The sequence below is a fragment of the Nelumbo nucifera genome, chromosome 5, assembly GCF_055504915.1.
Source record: "Nelumbo nucifera cultivar China Antique chromosome 5, China Antique-T2T, whole genome shotgun sequence".
In the NCBI taxonomy this organism is placed as follows: domain Eukaryota; kingdom Viridiplantae; phylum Streptophyta; class Magnoliopsida; order Proteales; family Nelumbonaceae; genus Nelumbo; species Nelumbo nucifera.
Genome location: NC_142653.1, coordinates 9,343,357 through 9,361,793, shown reverse-complemented (window position 1 = coordinate 9,361,793; position 18,437 = coordinate 9,343,357). Strand labels below are relative to the sequence as shown.

At 38.9% G+C, this 18,437-nt stretch overlaps 1 protein-coding gene across 2 annotated transcripts in view; it reads right to left on the bottom strand.

Moving 5' to 3' along the window:
* HMA1 (heavy metal atpase 1) overlaps nucleotides 1-18,437 on the bottom strand; it is a 99,873-nt gene that overhangs the window by 8,258 nt on the left and 73,178 nt on the right. For both annotated transcript variants that reach the window (XM_010272882.3, XM_010272892.3), the window contains exons 9-10: nucleotides 4,405-4,569; nucleotides 2,470-2,686 (exon numbers count right to left, since the gene is read on the bottom strand). In XM_010272882.3, the coding sequence (XP_010271184.2) occupies nucleotides 2,470-2,686; nucleotides 4,405-4,569 (382 nt within the window). The remainder of the gene's footprint in view (nucleotides 1-2,469; nucleotides 2,687-4,404; nucleotides 4,570-18,437) is intronic.

Genomic DNA, 18,437 nt, shown 5'->3' with positions numbered 1-18,437 from the left:
GTCCCTTTTCCTTTCAAGTAGCTCGTGAGTGTTAATTTTCTTTTAAGCTGCCTCTTCAAAGGAAGTTCAAAGTTCAAACCTTAGGAAGAGTTCAGATCTTCTGTGGGGAAATGCTTCTATTAGAATTATTCCAGCTTAATATCCTGCCAAAAAGAGGAGCAAATGACCCCTCTAGTCCCTCATGATAATTATTATCCTCTTCACTTGGTGTAAATTAACTATCTAAGAACATATTTGCCAGTTTTATTTTTGCTTTTTATTTTATTTTATTTTCCCATATTTTTGCAATGCAGATACTTTCAAAGTTTCAATTGTAGATCCATAGTTAGCATTAATACATGATCCAGACCTTTTACAGGTTGAAAAATATTTGAGGTTTCAAATCATTGAGAGAATATTCTGTAATGGAACAAGAAGACTAAATGAGGAAGCAAGTTTGCTTCTGGTTTTGAAATGCAGAACAATGTCACCATATTCTATGAATCATTTACTAGAAGAAGATCCTATTTTCATTTATAAACAATTATAGTATATTAATGAAGTAATAATGAATGGGTTTTGATCAATAAATTTGAATATCGCAAAGTTCTAAACCATTAAATAAACATAGGACTTGCAAAAATAATCCTAAGACATGGTCATGATTTATTTCTGGATTGAGTAGAACTTAGAAATGTGGTTGGTATGGCTATGCATTCTAGATGAAAATTCCACTGAAGAAGTTCATGTATTTATCATCAAGGTTGTCCATAGGTTTTATATTGTAGTTCTCAGCTTTCATATCTAACAAGTTTTAACCCAGTCAATATATAAGAAGGGAAGTTCAGTCATTTGATCATCCTGGATGGGAAAAGGAAAACAAGAGCTACACAAAATGGGGGTAGCCCTCCCCCAGGCATCAAGAAAACAAAGATACACAAAGCTGAAATCTTCAAACAAGTCACTTATTTCAACCCCTACTATGGCCTAAATGAGCGACACAGTCCACTAATTGATTTGCTTCCCTAAAATCGTGGACATATCGAACTTCCAAAATTCCATCACTAATAACACCAAGGCAATCAGAGATTGACATTTCAATATTCCAAGGAGGGTAGCATTGACATTGAAGACAATCAATAACTAATTTAGAATCTCCCTAAATAATTATCTTCTTGAAAGTTGAAACCGAGATCTCTTGCTAAGTTGATGGATTCCTTTTCTGCCATGGCTTCAGCTACATTCATTGATGGTAGTAAGACCTAGAGGTCTTGCTTTTCGAAACAAGACCTTACCAATTGTGTTCCCTTCCAACACAGGAAATTGCTGTGTTTCCATTATTTAACCTTGAAGCATTGAGATTTGCTTTTATTACTTCTGCTGGGGGTCTTTTCCAAGAGACCCACACTTGATTTCCTTTACTTTTGGAAATTGAATTAATCTGATCTTCATAGATAAATTATTTAATCATGTAACATGCACGACCAATGATCTTAGCAGGATTTGTCTTGGTATTTTGAGAAATTTGTTCATTTCACGATTTCCATAAGGCCCATAAAATGAACGAGACTTTCCCTCAATAGAATGGAATGATGTCATTGTTGTAATTATTTTGTTTATCAAGCCACCACTGCTTTATGGAATTCTAATTTCCATTCGGGCTCCGGCACTGGGCTTCAGTAGTATTGCAGACTTTCCTGGCCAGGGGACAATTTAAAGAAGGTATGATTCTGGTTTTCTACTTGCCCTTCACAGCTTTGGCATTCAGGGTTAGTGTAGTGTGGAGGCCCTAGTTAGAAAGAAAAGATTTTGTTGGTAATTTTTCATTAATAAGAAGCCAAAGGAATGTTCTCATTTTTTTTCTTTTTTTATTATTTTGGGAGGGGTATTCATTTTCCAAATTTTCTTAATGCCTCTTCAAGCTATGCTATTTTAATGCGTCAGGTTTGCAGCAATCCAACAGGCTGTCTTAACCATGAACATACCTCTGGTATCTCCATACCACACAGTCGGTTGTAGGCTCTCTAGGGATTGGAAGCTAATAACCTTGGTTTAGGTACTGAAGATGGACTTTTGAAGATGAGAAAAGTTCTGGTCTAGTAAACTATGATCTACTCCACAACTCTAAAGAGGGCTAATTTGCCACCATCACCAGGCAGTACAATTACTTCAAATGTTAATTTATAGTTTTTTAAGCATTGATATTGCAAGTATGTCAAGAAAATTTAACATATTTGTAAGGGGAAAAAATGAAGGGCCAATTGCACGGTGCAATTTTAAAATCTTAGGATGGCAAGTGTGAGGGTGTAAGTTTTAGTCTGACAGCAGCCACTTTGTGTAAAAATGCTGGAGGTTAGGTTCATATCTGGTCTACCCCTCCCAAGACCTGGATGACCAGGGCCAGCATTGATTGGGTAATGGCCTTTAAGTAGAAATAAAACTAAAACTATTAAGTCAGAATGTGCCAAGATGATGAAGTAGAAAACCCACCTGCATCTCTTGAGATGGTTTTAACTTGATTGAGCTTATCCTCAGGCTTCAAGCCACTGTAGACTTCATTGATGCCCACAGAATTTGCAACTCTCCATGCAATTGATTCATGATCACCAGTTAACATCATTATACGAAGCTTTGCCTGATCTTTTAATGCAGCTATGACATCTGCACCACCTGATCTAGGCTTATCCACAAAATGGAACAATGTTACCTGCAAAAATCAATTTATTGCTTCAGAATTTGCATCACCAGAAAATAGTATGAATGCAATAGCAAACAGAATACAAGGTTTTCTATGCAATTTTGAGATTGTAGCCACAACTGACAAAAACTTCAGGAAAAAAATCTTAGTACATATGTATTATCCATATCTGATCACTGTCTTACCAATGCAATGCACACTACTAAAATAGTGGTTTGTTGAAACAATCACCGCATAAATAAGTGCATCAGATCACTTTGAGATCAAGTAATTGAGAAATTTGGAAAGGATGTAAAAATATGCTCTTTCTTTTGGTAATAGAATAAATGCAATCAGATTCCCTGTGTCAAGCCATCCAATTTAAAATTATACCTCATTGAGCTTAAACAATTTCAGATGTATCTGCTCTTTTCATTGGTAATTTCAAAAGTATCTTTCTACAAAAGAGAAAACAAATAGGCACAAATTGCACATAAGGAGTAGAAGAACCAAAAAGATAGGAAGAGAAAATAAAAGAAAGAGAAAAATGAAAAAAGTGCAAGAAATCTACAAATCTCAGAAGAATGGAAAAAACCTTGAATTAGGAAGGATAGAGAAGAATAAAACCTAATTAAATAGGTTTAGTTAATTACCATAGAAGATTGTTTCTTTTATAACATGGTAGCAGTTAAACAACATAGGCAAGGTTAAGGTTAAAAAACCAAAAACCAACCTTTATAGTTGAGTTAGAATGGAGATAAGGTGACAGGTAGGGGTAGGAAATAGGGCTAGGTTTTCAAATAGGTGATTATGGGTCAGTGCCATATGCAATGGACTATAGTGTCATTGAGTATAGGGAACAATGATAAGGGTTTTGAGTAGCAAATAGAAAGTGCTTGCAGCACATATTTCAAAGTAGCAGTGTAAAGAATAGAAAGTGTGACGAAATTTATGCTTCATAGATGTAAGATTGTTTGGTACCTATTTTCACAAAATTATTGCGAGGATAACATTGACATTTTTGATGTATTAGTTGAAATCAGTGAGAAGATGTCTGGTTTTCTTGTACCAAGGTTGGATGGAGATTTTACAAACAACATATTGCAGAGCCTTCATAAGATACTTCGAACAAAACAAAATTCATGTACTATTTCCCATATAGGAAGCTACATTTCCGAAGCACATTCAATAATATACAGGGAGTATAAGAAATAGTCCAACTATTCCTCCATTGCAAGACTACTCTGCAGTTTTGAGCCATAAAGTTATGTTTGTTTTGATAGAAAATAAGAGGGAATCAGAAAGTTGAGGGAAAGTTTTTATAGAGTTTTATGAAACTTCTTAAGAGTTTTTGCTCAACTTTCTGTTTCTCTCATTTTCTATCAAAGCAAGCACAGCCTAAAAGTTTGTTGAATTTTTCCCAACAAAGGAAGTGAATGTGGTGTAAACATGTAAATTGAACTGGGATTCTTTGGTTCAACAGCTTAATTGCTTCATAGAGTACTCTGCTGTATCATATACAAGGAGACAATGACATATTCCACCTTGCAAAGAAAGGAAAGTTCATATTTTCAACAATAAACCTAGTCTTAGCAATAAACATACACATAATAAACCTAGCCTTTAAGCATAAACAAAAAACAAGTAAGTTAAATCAACAATGATTCAATTATCTGCATTTTAATTCAAACAAAGATGTTTATCTATAACCAAGATAAATAAGAATCATAATAAGACAAACAACTTACCTTTTTATTGACAGATAGAGCAGCTTGAACAAATTCACTTCCATAAGCAGATGAGTTCACAGCTTCCTTTATCTTTCTTGACTCATCCTCAGACTTACAAAGTGACATAATGTACTCCAAAGAACCAAGTGAAGCCTTCAAGGGCTTACTACCAACTATTCCTGACTATAACAAAATAAAAACAGAAGTAGATTTGTGTTACCACAACTATAGACTTAAGAAGCTAAAGCATGATTTAAAGAACTCCTTCCTACAATTAGAAAATGAAAACAGATTAGTTTTTAAGCAGGCATGGCATCATGTGGAAGCCTATTTTCAAGAATTGATTCCTAATTTTGATGTTCTGATACTTGTGCAAAATCAAACTAATGTTAAAGACAAATCCTAAAAACATATTCTTTTTATGACAAGCGTGCATATGAGTGTTTATTCACATGTATTCATTTTTTTAAAGTTTTATACTTTATAATGACAGGTTACAGTCCTCTGTACATAGTGCCATCAATCCATCATTAGAAAATTGATATGCAGATAAATACAACTTGGATACAATCCATTGCGGAGAAATTTAGAGACAACCATTATATTTGACTACGAAAGCTTTCTGCACTTGATAGTCCTTGTCAGGTGGGTTCCAAGGATTGCCAATTGCTTGGATCTTCTTCCTTTTGAATGACAAGTGACCAAGTTTGTGGAGAAGCCAAGAAGAGATAACTGATATATGGCATGCTGTCCAAGAAGCTCCAAATAGGAGGAAAAAGTTGTTCCATGCCTAGGTGGCAAACTGACAAGTCACTAAAAGATGGTTTGCACTTTCCCGCTCTTGAGATATAGAATGCACACACTTAAGACAGAGACATTTTATGTAACCTTGTTTGCAACATTTGTAATGTTTCCAATGACCAGCTTCTTTTCGGTATCTCTATGTATTTTTGTATTTGTAGAAAATATCATATTCTAGGTGTTAACCTGTGAGAGAGAAGCCAGCAAGAGAGAACAAAGCAACTCCAAATCTGTTAGGGTTGATCTGAATGGTCAATCCAACCCAGAAAAGATAAATTTATGCTCAGTTTGGAAGGAGTACAAATACAAATTTGTAGAGTGCAAAACCTTGTATTTTGTATGTGTTGTCAGTTGTTTATGTATTCAGATTTAGTACCATAAGGGTACTGTTGTAATTTCTCCTCTGTTTATATTGTTCGACTGTACTAGTATAAATAATAAAATCATTCTTTCGCCCCCTATGTTCTTGAGGGCTTTCAGTCACTCGACTCATCTCTCTTCTCTCTTCTCCTCTCCTCTCTTCACTTGCTCTTGCTCAGCATGGTATCAGAGCAAGTCGTCCAGGCCTGAAGGGTGGTGTCAAGCTAACTACTGTTGCATCCAGTGCTGTCTCCAATCGAACTCCTGATCTGGTGAAGTCAGTTCGACCCAGAAGTTACAGAGTCTTTTCGTCTTCCAGCCCAGAAATTGCTCCTCCTGTCTGCTCGACTGTAGAGAGACTATTGTTTGCAGTTCGTAGAGGGTGTTCTGTCTTCAGAAATTGCTCATCTTCTGTTCAGCTGCCTATTGTTTGAGGATTCGTAGAAGGAGCTCTGGTTTACAGTCAAGGAGTTCTGGTTTACCATAAGGGAGACTATCATCTGAAACTAAAAGAGGTACTATCATCCTTGTCTGTTCGGATGCCTATTGTTTGCTGAACTGTTTGATGACTGTTCGGCTACCCTACTGTTGTCTGTTCAACTGATGAACTGATGAACTGTTTGATGCCTATTGTTTGTGGACTATCATCCTTGTCTGTTCAGATGCCTATTGTTTGCTGAACTGTTTGATGACTGTTCGGCTACCCTACTGTTGTCTGTTCGACTGATGAACTGTTCGGCTGCCCTACTGTTAAGCGACTGTATTCCTTAACACAGTAACTGTATTCAAACTTTTTTGTTGTTGGTATTGTGGACTGTTGATGGTCTGTTTTAGCCGACTAATTGTCTGCTCAACATCAATCTTATTAAGCCCTACTAAGTAGGTCATTCAGACCTGTTCTTGTACTACAACAGCAGTGTGCAGACTTGTTTCAATGAAACCGTAGGTCAGAAGGACCTGTTTCAGTACTGCAACAACAGTGTTCAGTTTGTTATTTGTTCTCAGTGAAGCTGTAGGTCAGAAGGACCTGTTCTTGTACTGCAACAGCAATGCTCTTTCTTTTGTTCTCAGTGAAACCGGTGGTCAGAAGGACCTATCTCTGAAATAGTCTTGTACGGCTGTGCCTTTTTTGGTTGCTGTTTCAACTTTTTATTCAGATATCATGGGCAGTGAAGATTCAGCCACATATGGAGTTTCCTCAATGCTGAATGGAATGGGTGGAGGTGACCTATCCTTTCCCATGGCTGTTGTCCCTCTTGATGGTTTAAATTACCTGAAGTGGTCAAGAGGGATCAAATTATACATCACTGCAAGGGGGAAGATAGGCTATATTAATGGGAGGATAAAAGAACCATCCTCCGGGAGTGCTGAATATGATAGATGGAATCAGGAGAACAGTATTGTTATGTCCTGGCTCTTGGTGTCCAAGTAACCTCAAATCAGGAAGAATTTCATGTGGGCTGAAACAACGAATGAAATCTGGGAACAAGCAAAGTCTACATATTCAGAATTGTGACACTATGCCAAAATTTATCAACTGCAGGCAGCATCTTCTACTTGTAGACAGGGGGAGAGGTGTTTATCGATCTATTACTCTGACTTAACATCTGTCTGGAAGGAGTTGGATCATTACCAGAGTGTGGATTGGAAGTGTGATGAGGATGCTAAGAAGTACAAACAGCTTGTCTCCCAGCAAAGGGTGTTTGCATTCTTACAGGGTCTGAATCCTATGTATGAATCTATCAGGGTTCAGATTCTCAGCTCTAAGGATCTCCCTTCTGTTCAAGAAGTCTATGCTCTTGTACAATCTGAAGAAAGCAGGAGAAATTTGATGAACAGCCCTGGTGGGGATGCTGTTGTGTTAGTTGCAAAAGGAGGTGTATCTACTGGTGTGGGATCTTCTTCCCGGAAAGGAGATCTCCAGAAAAAAACAGAAGATAAGGAAAAATTGTGGTGCACTCATTGCCAGAAACCCCGACACACCAAAGATATCTGTTGAGATCTTCATGGGAAACCAAAATGGGCTCAAGATCTGACTAAGAAGCAAGGTTCAGAGGTGAATAAGAAGTACGGACAGCAAAATACAAAGAAACATCACATGGCCAACATGGCTACTCGGGAGAATCAGCCCCCCATTTCTACTATGACTCAGACACATCTCACTGGACCTGACCCGAGGGAGGACATTATGAATTCCTTCCGTGACCATTTAGAGCTCTATGGTAGAGCAATTCATCAAATGGATACTCCTCCCTGAACCTCATTTGCATCTACCTCAGGTAACCCTGCCACTGCTTTCCATGTTGCTTCTCACACCCCTGACTCTCCATGGATCATTGATTCTGGAGCATCAAAACATATGACTGGTACGTCCTCTTACTTTCAAACCTATCACCCTCTCTCTCTTCCTCTTGGCCTTACCCTTTCTGATGTTCTTCATGTTCCAAATTTTCCCATTAATTTGTTCTCTGTTAGTAGTGTTACTAATTCCTTGAATTGCTCAGTAACCTTTTTCCCTTCTCATTGTGTGATTCAGGATTTGGCCTCGGGGAGGACGATTGGTAGGGGTCGTATGGCTGATGGACTTTACATGCTGGAGAATAAGGCTGGTCTTCATGTTACAGAGTCTATGAGTCAATCTATGAGTCAGTCCTGTAAGAAAAAAGTCTATTTATGGCATTGTTGTCTTGGTCATTTGTCTTTTGAGTCTTTGAAAGTTGTATTCCCAGAACTGTTTAAGTCAATGTCTGTTTCTGATTTTTCTTGTCAAACGTGTCAGTTGAGTAAGCATTGTAGAACTCATTTTCTTCAAAGAAATAGTAAATCTGAATCTCCGTTTCACATTCTTCATTCTGATGTGTGGGGCCCTGTTACTTTACCATCTGAGAGTGGCTACAAGTATTTCATTACCCTCATTGATGATTATTCTAGATATACTTGGGTATACCCGATGCGAACCAGAGAAGAAGTAGCAAAAATCATTCAAGATTTCCAGCGGATGGTCTTCACTCAATTTCAAACTGAAATCCAAATTTTCCAATCAGACAATGCAAAAGAATTTTTTCATAGTGACCTCACGGAATTTTTTGCTTCGCATGGTTCCCTTCACCGTAGCTCTTGTGCCCGCACACCACAACAAAATGGTGTGGCCGAACAGAAGAACCGACATCTCCTTGAAGTGGCTCGAGGTTTACTACTTCATATGAATGTTCCCAAACGGTTTTGGCTTGAAGTTGTTCTTTGTTCCACTTACCTTATAAACCGTATGCCCTCTCGTCAGTTAGAGTACAAAGCCCCACATCAACTTCTCTTTCCTAAGGCTCCCCTTCTTTCTGTTCCTCCTCGTGTCTTTCGTTGCCAGTGTTTTGTCCAAAATCTGTCTCCCACCCGTGGGAAATTGGATTCTCGTGCTATCCCTTGCATATTTCTTGGTTACTCCTTCACTCAAAAGGGATACCGTTGTTTTGATCCTGTTTCTCGTAAATTCTATGTCTCCATGGATGTTTCTTTCTTTGAAGATGAGCCTTTCTATCCTGTTTCTCCTCAGGGGGAGTGCAGGCATGAGGAGAAACTGGTTCAGCTTCCCTCTCTCCCTGACCCTCCACCTTTTCGTGTTTTTTCTCGTTGTCGCAAAGGCCAACCAAATTCAAGAGCTGTAGAGAATCGGAAGCTGTACCTCCAGTGCCACCAGACTCCTCAGGGGAGGATCATACTCACTCAGGTATTTTGGCTCCCAATGATGTCCTTGAATATATTGAAAATGATTCCTCTACTGCTAATGATCTTGACCGTCCTATTGCTCACAGGAAGGGTGTTAGATTGTGCACCACTAAACATCCCATTTCCAACTTTGTCTCCTATGAGAACATTTCATCCTCATTCTGTGCCTTCCTTACCTCTATTGACAGTGTCCCTATCCCTAAGAATGTGGCAGAAGCTCTTTCAGTTCCTGAATGGACAAATGCCATGAGGGAAGAAATTAATGCCCTTCACAAAAATGGCACATGGGAACTTGTTGATCTTCCTAAGGGAAATGTTCCAGTTGGATGTAAATGGGTGTTCACAGTCAAGCATAAGGCTGATGGAACAGTGGAAAGGTATAAAGCTCACTTAGTGGCAAAGGGATTTACTCAAGTGTATGGAGTTGATTATGCAGAAACTTTTGCCCCCGTTGCCAAAATGAATTCCATTAGAGTCCTTTTCTCTCTTGCGGCTAATCTGGATTGGGTTTTACACCAGTTGGACATCAAGAATGCATTCTTGAATGGTGACCTTGAAGAGGAAGTGTACATGATTCAACCTCCTGGTTTTCTAGCCCAAGGCAATGAACAGAAAGTGTGCAAGTTGAAGAAGTCCTTATACGGGCTGAAACAATCACCAAGAGCTTGGTTCAGCAGATTCCATGTGGCAGTTCAGCAGAAAGGATACAGGCAATGTCAATCAGATCACACACTGTTTGTGAAAAAAGGAGAAGGTAAAATTGCTGCTCTAATTGTATATGTGGATGACATAATTGTTACTGGTGATTGGGAGGATGAAATTTAGAAATTGAAACTTTTTCTTGCCACTCAGTTTGAAGTGAAGGATCTAGGACCTGCTAGATACTTCCTTGGAATTGAAGCTGCCCGATCAAAGAAGGGTATCTTCATTTCTCAAAGGAAATACGTCCTAGATTTACTTCAGGACACTGGAAAGATGGAGGTGAAACCAGTTGACTCTCCCATTGACCCAAACCATAAATTAGGTGACAACTGTGGTGAATCGCTCAAGGATGTGAAACAGTTTTAGAGACTTGTAGGGAGATTGTTATACCTTTCTATGACTCGCCCAGACATTGCATATGTTGTTGGTGTCCTCAGTCAGTTCATGCATGCTCCTAGGTCTTCTCATCTTGAAGCAGCAGAGAGAATCCTCCGATATCTAAAGAAGTATCTGGGTATTGGTTTGTTGTTTCAAAAGCATGGACATTTGAAAGTTGAAGTTTATACAGATGCAGATTGGGTTGGATCCCAAAGTGACAGAAAGTCTACCAGTGGCTACTGCACCTTTATAAGTGGGAACCTTGTTACATGGAGGAGTAAAAAGCAAAATGTGGTAGCTAGATCCAGTGCTGAAGCTGAATATCGTGCTATGGCCCACGGGGTTGCTGAAAGCATGTGGATAAAGAATTTGTTGGGGGAGTTGAGTTTCCCAGTGACCAAACCTATAACTCTATTTTGTGATAACAAAGCAGCTATAAGCATTGCTGCCAATCCGGTGCTACATGATAGAACAAAGCACATCGAAGTTGACAAGCATTTTATCAGAGAGAAAGTTATCACAGGCGAAGTGTGTACCCCCTATGTCACTTCTGAGAACCAACTTGCAAACATCTTTACAAAGGGTTTAAACCTTTCTAGACATCATGATTTTTGTGACAAGTTGGGCATGATTGATATCTATGCTCCAACTTGAGGGGGAGTGTTGTCAGTTGTTTATGTATTCAGATTTAGTACCATAAGGGTACTGTTGTAATTTCTCCTTTGTTTATATTGTTCGACTGTACTAGTATAAATAATAAAATCATTCTTTCGCCCCCTATGTTCTGGAGGGCTTTCAGTCATTCGACTCATCTCTCTTCTCTCTTCTCGTCTCCTCTCTTCACTTGCTCTTGCTCAACAGTATGTATTTGCACAGTACATATTTGTATTTGCACTCCTTCCAAACTGAGCCTTATATTAAAAGGTAAATGAACAAGATTGTCCTTACAAAAGAAATAAAGAGACAAAGTTGTACAGCGAAGTACACTAATACACACGCCTAATAATATATAACAAAGAGAGTAAAAGTACAAAACTACCCTCCATCTTCTCTACACTCCCCCTCAAACTGATGTTAGGTAATAAGCATCAGTTTGTCCATAAGAAAATTATGTCGGGCCTTAATCATAACTTTGGTGAAGAGATCTGCAAGCTGCAAGCCCGAGGAGACATGTGGGAGAGAGATGTGGCCCACAAGAAGAAGGTCCCAAATGAAGTGACAATCCACCTCAATGTGTTTAGTACACTTATGGAAAACCGGGTCGGATGCAATCTTGAAAGCACTCGTATTATCAACAAACAGAGGGATGGAGGATGAATGATCAATGTCCATATCACGAAGTAGAGCCTTGAGCCAAACTATTTCATACAAAAGACATCGCTCTATACTCCACTTCCGTAGATGACTTGGAAACCATTTGTTGTTTCTTGCATTTCCAAGAAATCAGAGAATCCCCAAGGAAAATACACTAGCCACTAATAGAACGACGAGTGTCAGGGCAATATACCCAATCAACATCAACATAAGCTCGAAGTTGAGTAGAGGAAGAGGACAAGAAAAATAAACCATGAGACATTGTTCCCTTGACATAATGGATGATCCAAAGAATTGCTGAAAAGTGGGGCTGGTGTGGAGCAGAGACAAATTGGCTAACTAGCTGAACTACATAGGAAATATCCGTTCTAGTCATAGTTAGGTAGATAAGGCTACCTACAAGTTGCCGGTATAACGTAGCATCTAGAAGGAGCTCATCCTCATCCTTAATCAACTTACGATTGAGCTCTAGAGGTGTATCGACTTGCTTAGAATCAATTAGGTGGGCCATTGCAACTAAATCAGAGGCATATTTATGTTGGTTGACAAAATATTCCTAAGGACATCACTAAATTTCAAGGCCTAGAAAATAGGTGACCAAGCCAAGATCTTTCATTTTGAAAGAGTTGTTGAGAAGGAGTTTCAAGTTATTAATACCTTCCACATCATCTATTGTGATAAGAATATCATCAACATATACCAGGAGGGGAGTCAATCTTGGTGCTCGCTTGAGGGTAAAAAGAGAGTAATCTGATACACTTTACTGAAAACCAGCCTCCAACAGAACTGTACGCAAGTGGTCAAACCAAGCTCGTGGAGCTTGTTTAAGACCATACAAAGATTTCTTCAGCTTCAACACCAGGAGGGGGCTCCATATAAGCTGTCTCTTGTAAATGCCCATGCAGAAAGGCATTCTTGACATCCATTTGATGAACTGTCCATTGTCTAAGAGTAGTAACAGCCAAAAGTAAGTGGACAATATCATTTTAGCAACTGGAGAAAAAGCTTCACCATAGTCAATCCCATATTCTTGCTCGTAGCCTTGAGCAACCAAGTGGGCTTTATACCTATCTAGAGTACCATCTAATTTGAGTTTAGAAGAAAAACAGTCCCAAAAGAATGAGAGAACTGATTAAAAGATGTGAAAACAAAGTAGATATCAGCAATAAGAAGAAGAAGAAGAGTTTGGTTGTGAGAGGGTTAGGAGAAGAGTTGTTTGAATAGCTCCCCCTTCCCTAATCTTTTCATTAAGAAATAATTACAAGTAGGCCCTTAATTGGGCGACCAACTAATTAACAAGAACAAAAAAAGGTTTAACAGGCCCATTAGTAAAGGCCCACTAACAAAAAAGAACATAAACATAAAGAAATAAAAAACAGTTGTGGGCTATGGGCCATTCGGCCCATCCTCTCTACACTCCCCCACAAGCTGAGCATAGATGTCTATCATGCCCAACTTGCTTGTGTCATGTTATAGCTTGGCCTTGGAGATTCCCTTGATAAGAATGTTAACTAATTGTTCTTCAGATGTAATGAATGGTAGACAAACTTCTCCAGAAGCCAATCATTCTCTGATGAAATGCTTGTCAACTTCTATATGTTTAGTTCTATCATGTAGCACTAGATTGTGGGCAATGTTAATGGCGGCCTGGTTATCACAATATAGCATCAGTGGATTATCATACTCAACACCTAGTTCCTCCATCAGGGATCGGAGCCAAAGAAACTCAGAAACTCCATGAGCCATAGCCCTGTACTCGACCTCAGTTGAAGGTCTAGCAACAACAGATTGCTTTTTTGCTTCTCCAAGAAACAATATTACCTGCCACCATACTACAATATCCCAAAGTTGACCTCCTATCATTAATGTTGCCTGCCCAGTCAGCATCTGTATAAGCCTCCAGTTTCATACGACCATGCTTAGTAAAAAGAATCCCCTTCCCAGGAGTACTCTTCAAGTAGCATAAAATCCGCTCTGTTGCTGCCATATGAGTATCTCTGGGAGCATGCATGAACTGGCTAATGCAATTAACAACATATGCAATGTCAAGGCGAGTCATATAAAGATATAGTAGTTTCCCTAGTAACCTTTGAAACACTCCCTTATCCTTCAACAGTCAGTGGTAAAAAGTTTGTGACCCATACTAATAGGAGTAGCCACTTGTCTTGCACCCATTTTGCCTGTTTCAGTGAGCAAGTCTAGCACATACTTGTATTGAGAGATAAAGATTCCATCCTTAGACCAAGCCACTTCAATACCAAGGAGATATGTCAACTCCCCTAGGTCTTTGATCTCAAACTCTGTAGTAAAGGAAGGATTTAAGATCATCAATCCCTATCACATCGATGCCAGTCACTACAATATCATCAACATAGACTATAAGATATAGCACCAATGAACCTCTCCTCTTCACAAAGAGGGTTTGATCAGACTGAGTTTGTCTGTACCCAAAGTTAACAAGAGCAACTCTAAACCTTTCAAACCAGGCTCTAGGTGACTGTTTGAGCCCATAGAGAGACTTCTTCAGCTTACACAATTTTCTCTCCATGTCTGTGTCATGCATCCTTAGTGGAAGGGACATATAAACCTCCTTATGTAATTCTCCATTCAAGAATGCATTTTTCACATCCAGTTGATAAAGGGGCTAGTTTGAATGAGCTGCCAAAGATAGCAGGACCCTCACGGATGTCATCTTCGCAACAGGAGCAAAAGTCTCCAGATAGTCAATCCCATAAGTTTGTGTATAGCCTTTTGCAACCGATCGAGCTTTGTACCTCTCAATAGAGCAGACACCAAGTACCAACCTTTATGAAACCTTATCCGCCAGTTGCATCTCACTCGAAACTCGAGAGAAATAGGAAGAGTGCAGCCACTCCATGTAGGCTTCATAGAACTGCACAAGGCTTGGTTCGATCTTCAAGATAAAGAAAGGGAACCTCTTCAATCATTGAGCGCCAAGGTGAAGCTCCCTGTGGGACCTGCAATCAGAATTCTCCAGTTAATTAGGGTTTTGGGCAAAATCTCCAAGGACTATCAAAACAATGAACAAGACATCTTCCTTTTCTCCAAAAGACCACTACCAATTGGGCTGAATACCTTCTTCAATCACTCATTCGATTCATCTCTCCATACACACTGTGTATGGGAAAAAAAGGAAAAAAAAAAGGGAAGAAGAAAGAGGCTTGCTCTAATACCAAGAAGAAAAACACCCCAAAAGAATGAGAAAACTGATTAAAAGATGTGAAAACAAAGTAGATATCAGCAGCAAGAAGAAGAAGAAGAAGAGTTGGGCTGTGAGAGGGTTAGGAGAAGAGTTATTCAAACAGCTCCCCCTTCCCTAATCTTTTCATTAAGAAATAATTATAAATTATCTGAAATTACAAGTAGGCCCTTAATTGGGCAGCCAACTAATTAAACAAGAACAAAAAGGGTTTAACATGCCCATTAGTAAAGGCCCACTAACAAAAAAGAACAGAAACATAAAGAAATAAAAAACAACTGTGGGCTATGGGCCATTTGGCCCATCCTCTCTACAAGTTTCACTGAATAAACCCAACGACTACCAATGATGGAGGCATTTAGTGGAGGAGAAACAAGTTCCCAACTACCATTCTCTAATAAGGCCTGAACCACTAAGTTCATGGAATCTTTCCAATGCTTAACCGCTATAGCCTGGTGGTATGACTTAGGAATGTCTTTAGAGGACAGAACAACAGAAAATGAGTTATGACTAGAGAAGAAACCATAGCAGTTAGGTGAGCAAGAAATACGCGAAGATCAACGTAAAGGAACAAGTGAAGGCAAGTTAACAGGATGAAAAGAGGGACTTACAGTAGTGATGGGTGGAGAAGGATGATCAATCACTGGTGCTAGAGGTGGAGGAGGTATAGGCATTGAGTGAACTAGATGTTTCCTGAAATAAACCTGCAATTGTCGAGGACTGAGAGGAGGATCACCTGCAGAACCAAAATGATGTAGGCAATTTACTAATGTGCTCAAAGAAGGAAAGATTCTCAAGAAGAATGACATTATAGGATATGCGTAGTCGATGGACCTTGGGATCATAACAAAGAAACCCCTTGTGTTCCATACTATATCCTATGAATGCACGCATAGCTGATTGAGCAGTTAGCTTTATGTGTTCATGGGGAGGGAGATGGCCAAAGCAGACAACCAAAGACACGAAGCATGGACAAATTAAATGAACGATGAAACAAAGATTGAAAGGGAGATGAGTTTCCAAGAATAGAGGTAGGAAGAATATTAATAAGGTATATAGCAGTGCGGGTCGCCTCCGCCCATAAGGTAATGGGAACATGAGAGTCTTGTAATAGAGATCTCACCATACTAGCAATGTGATGGTTCTTGCACTCAGATACCCCATTTTGTTGAGGTGTACCTAGACCAAGACCTTTAGGACTGAATGCCATGTTGCTTGAGATAGGTTTGGAATTCACCATCCTCACCATCAAAATACTCTCCCTCTGAATCAGACCTCAAGATGCTTATAGCACTTTTAAATCGGGTCATAATCATGGCATGAAAATTCTTAAATGTAAGAAAAACTTCTGATTTCTTGCAAAGAAAATAAACCCACGTGTATCTAGTGCAATCATCAATAAATAACACAAAATATTTATAACCCAAGCATGAAATAACAGGAGACAACCAAACATCACTATGAATGAGGTAAAAAGGTGTAGAGCATGTTTAGTAGAAGATGGAAAAGGCAAAATATGACTTTTACTATGGCAGCAATGTAAGCAAGATTTATCAACATTTTTAAATGAAAAAACAATCATAGGAAAATAACCAGAAGAAAACAAATAGTCTAAGTTTTTAGAATGACTGTGGCCCAAGAGTCTATGCCATAAGTGCCACTCATTATTACAAGAAGTATAGGAGAAACTAGAAGTAGTACACAACAAACAAGAAACTGATGAAGCTCTCTTATTCTCAAATTCCGGGGCAAATAGCCTCCCAAGCCTACGCCCCTTCCCTTTCAGCTCCCCAATGTGTTGGTCTTGGATAAAACAACCATCACGAGAAAACAGGACACTATTGATGTCATCAACAAGTTGTCCAATAGAAATAAGACTAGTAGTCAACTCAGGCACAAAAAAGGTTTTGGGGAGACTCAAGGGAGTAGACTGAGGGTGGACAGAAACAAATCATCACAACCACATATAGGAAGAGAATCAACGTTAGCAGTAACAATGTGACTAGCAGAAGTGTAAAGTTTAGAAGACTAACTAAAGGAAGCCCCAGTCATATGGTTTGAGGCCCTAGAGTCAATAATCCACATATGTGAGGGGAAGAACACAAGTAAGCAGACTTACCAGCCAGCCCGATAGTAGAAAAAGCAAAGGAAATACCTGAAGATATAAGCTCACGGATCATATCTTCAGTCAAAGTGCCTTGTGAATAGAAGTAAATCAGTCCTCTAAAACTGATATAAACTTGATTAAAAATAGAGAAGAAAGTGGAAGAAAGGTAGAAGACAACAGAACAAAAGAAGAAGATGGAGAAAAGAAGAGGAAGAAGAAGAAGAGTTTGATAATCTCCTCCCTCACTAATCCTTTTGTTAACCTTCATTTTCTAAGTTAATTACAAGTATGCCCTTAAGTGGGCAGCCAGCTAAGCAAGAACTTAAAATAAACTTATAAAAAGAAGTAATAGGCCCATTAACAAACAAAATAAATAACACACTACATAAATAAAAGAATAGATACTAGGGCCCATTCGGCCCAGTCTCTCTACATGAATTAGTTTTGTGAGATGGTGGGGAGGAAGAAGTATCAATTGGTTCAACTGAAGCTTGATAAGATGTTGTCCTTTCTTGGGAGGCCTAGTTGGGCATTCCACAATAATATGTCCCTGTTGTTTATAGTAGGTGCAAAAATTTTTCTTCTTGCAGTAAGATGCCACATACCCAAATTCCTTGTACTCATAGCACTACATCTTCGAAAAATCCTTCTCCCCTTTTGTTTGGTAGCTACAAAAACAGCATCTATTCCATGTTCTTTCTTCTAATCAAGAGAGGACAGAGTAAAGAGCTGAGTTTCCTCTCTTAATAACTCTCTAAGAATCATGTCAAGATTGGGTGCAGGCTCTCCACTGAGTATATTTGATCGCACCGGTTCATAATCTGGTCTAAGGCGCATAAAAAAATGCATAATTTTCCTCTTGCCAAAGTGTTTCTTCATAGATTTCACATACCAAGCTGTAGATAGATCTCCAAAGTGAACCAACTCATATTCAGTCCAAAGGTTCTTGAAACCAGCATAATACTCTTGAATTTGTTTCTCCCCTTGAGCATACAAAAATATATCTACCTCAATTTGATATTGCCTAGACATGTTTGATTGTTGATACACCTTTTCAAGATATTCAAACACGTCATGGGTAGATTTGAGTCCCCTCATTGGGATACTAACAGCCATTGTGACAGATCCAAGGATCCAAGACATAACCTATGCATTCTCGATTGTTTCAGTCCTTTGACATCACTGGCATCAAGCATGGCTATAGAACCATCAATATAGCCCCACAATCCTTTCCCTTTAACAAAATATTGGAAGTGAAACTTCCAAAGTGCATAGTTGCTTCCATCAAATTTTACTGAAATGATTTCACTCTTTTCAAGTCCCATAGTGAACAAAACACAGAAGAAACGGCTGATTGTATAAACACAGGAACCAATCTGGAAGAGTTTAAAAGAGAAGAAATAAAGCCTCTTACAGTTGAAGGAAGATGTCCAGAACACAGCAAGACTG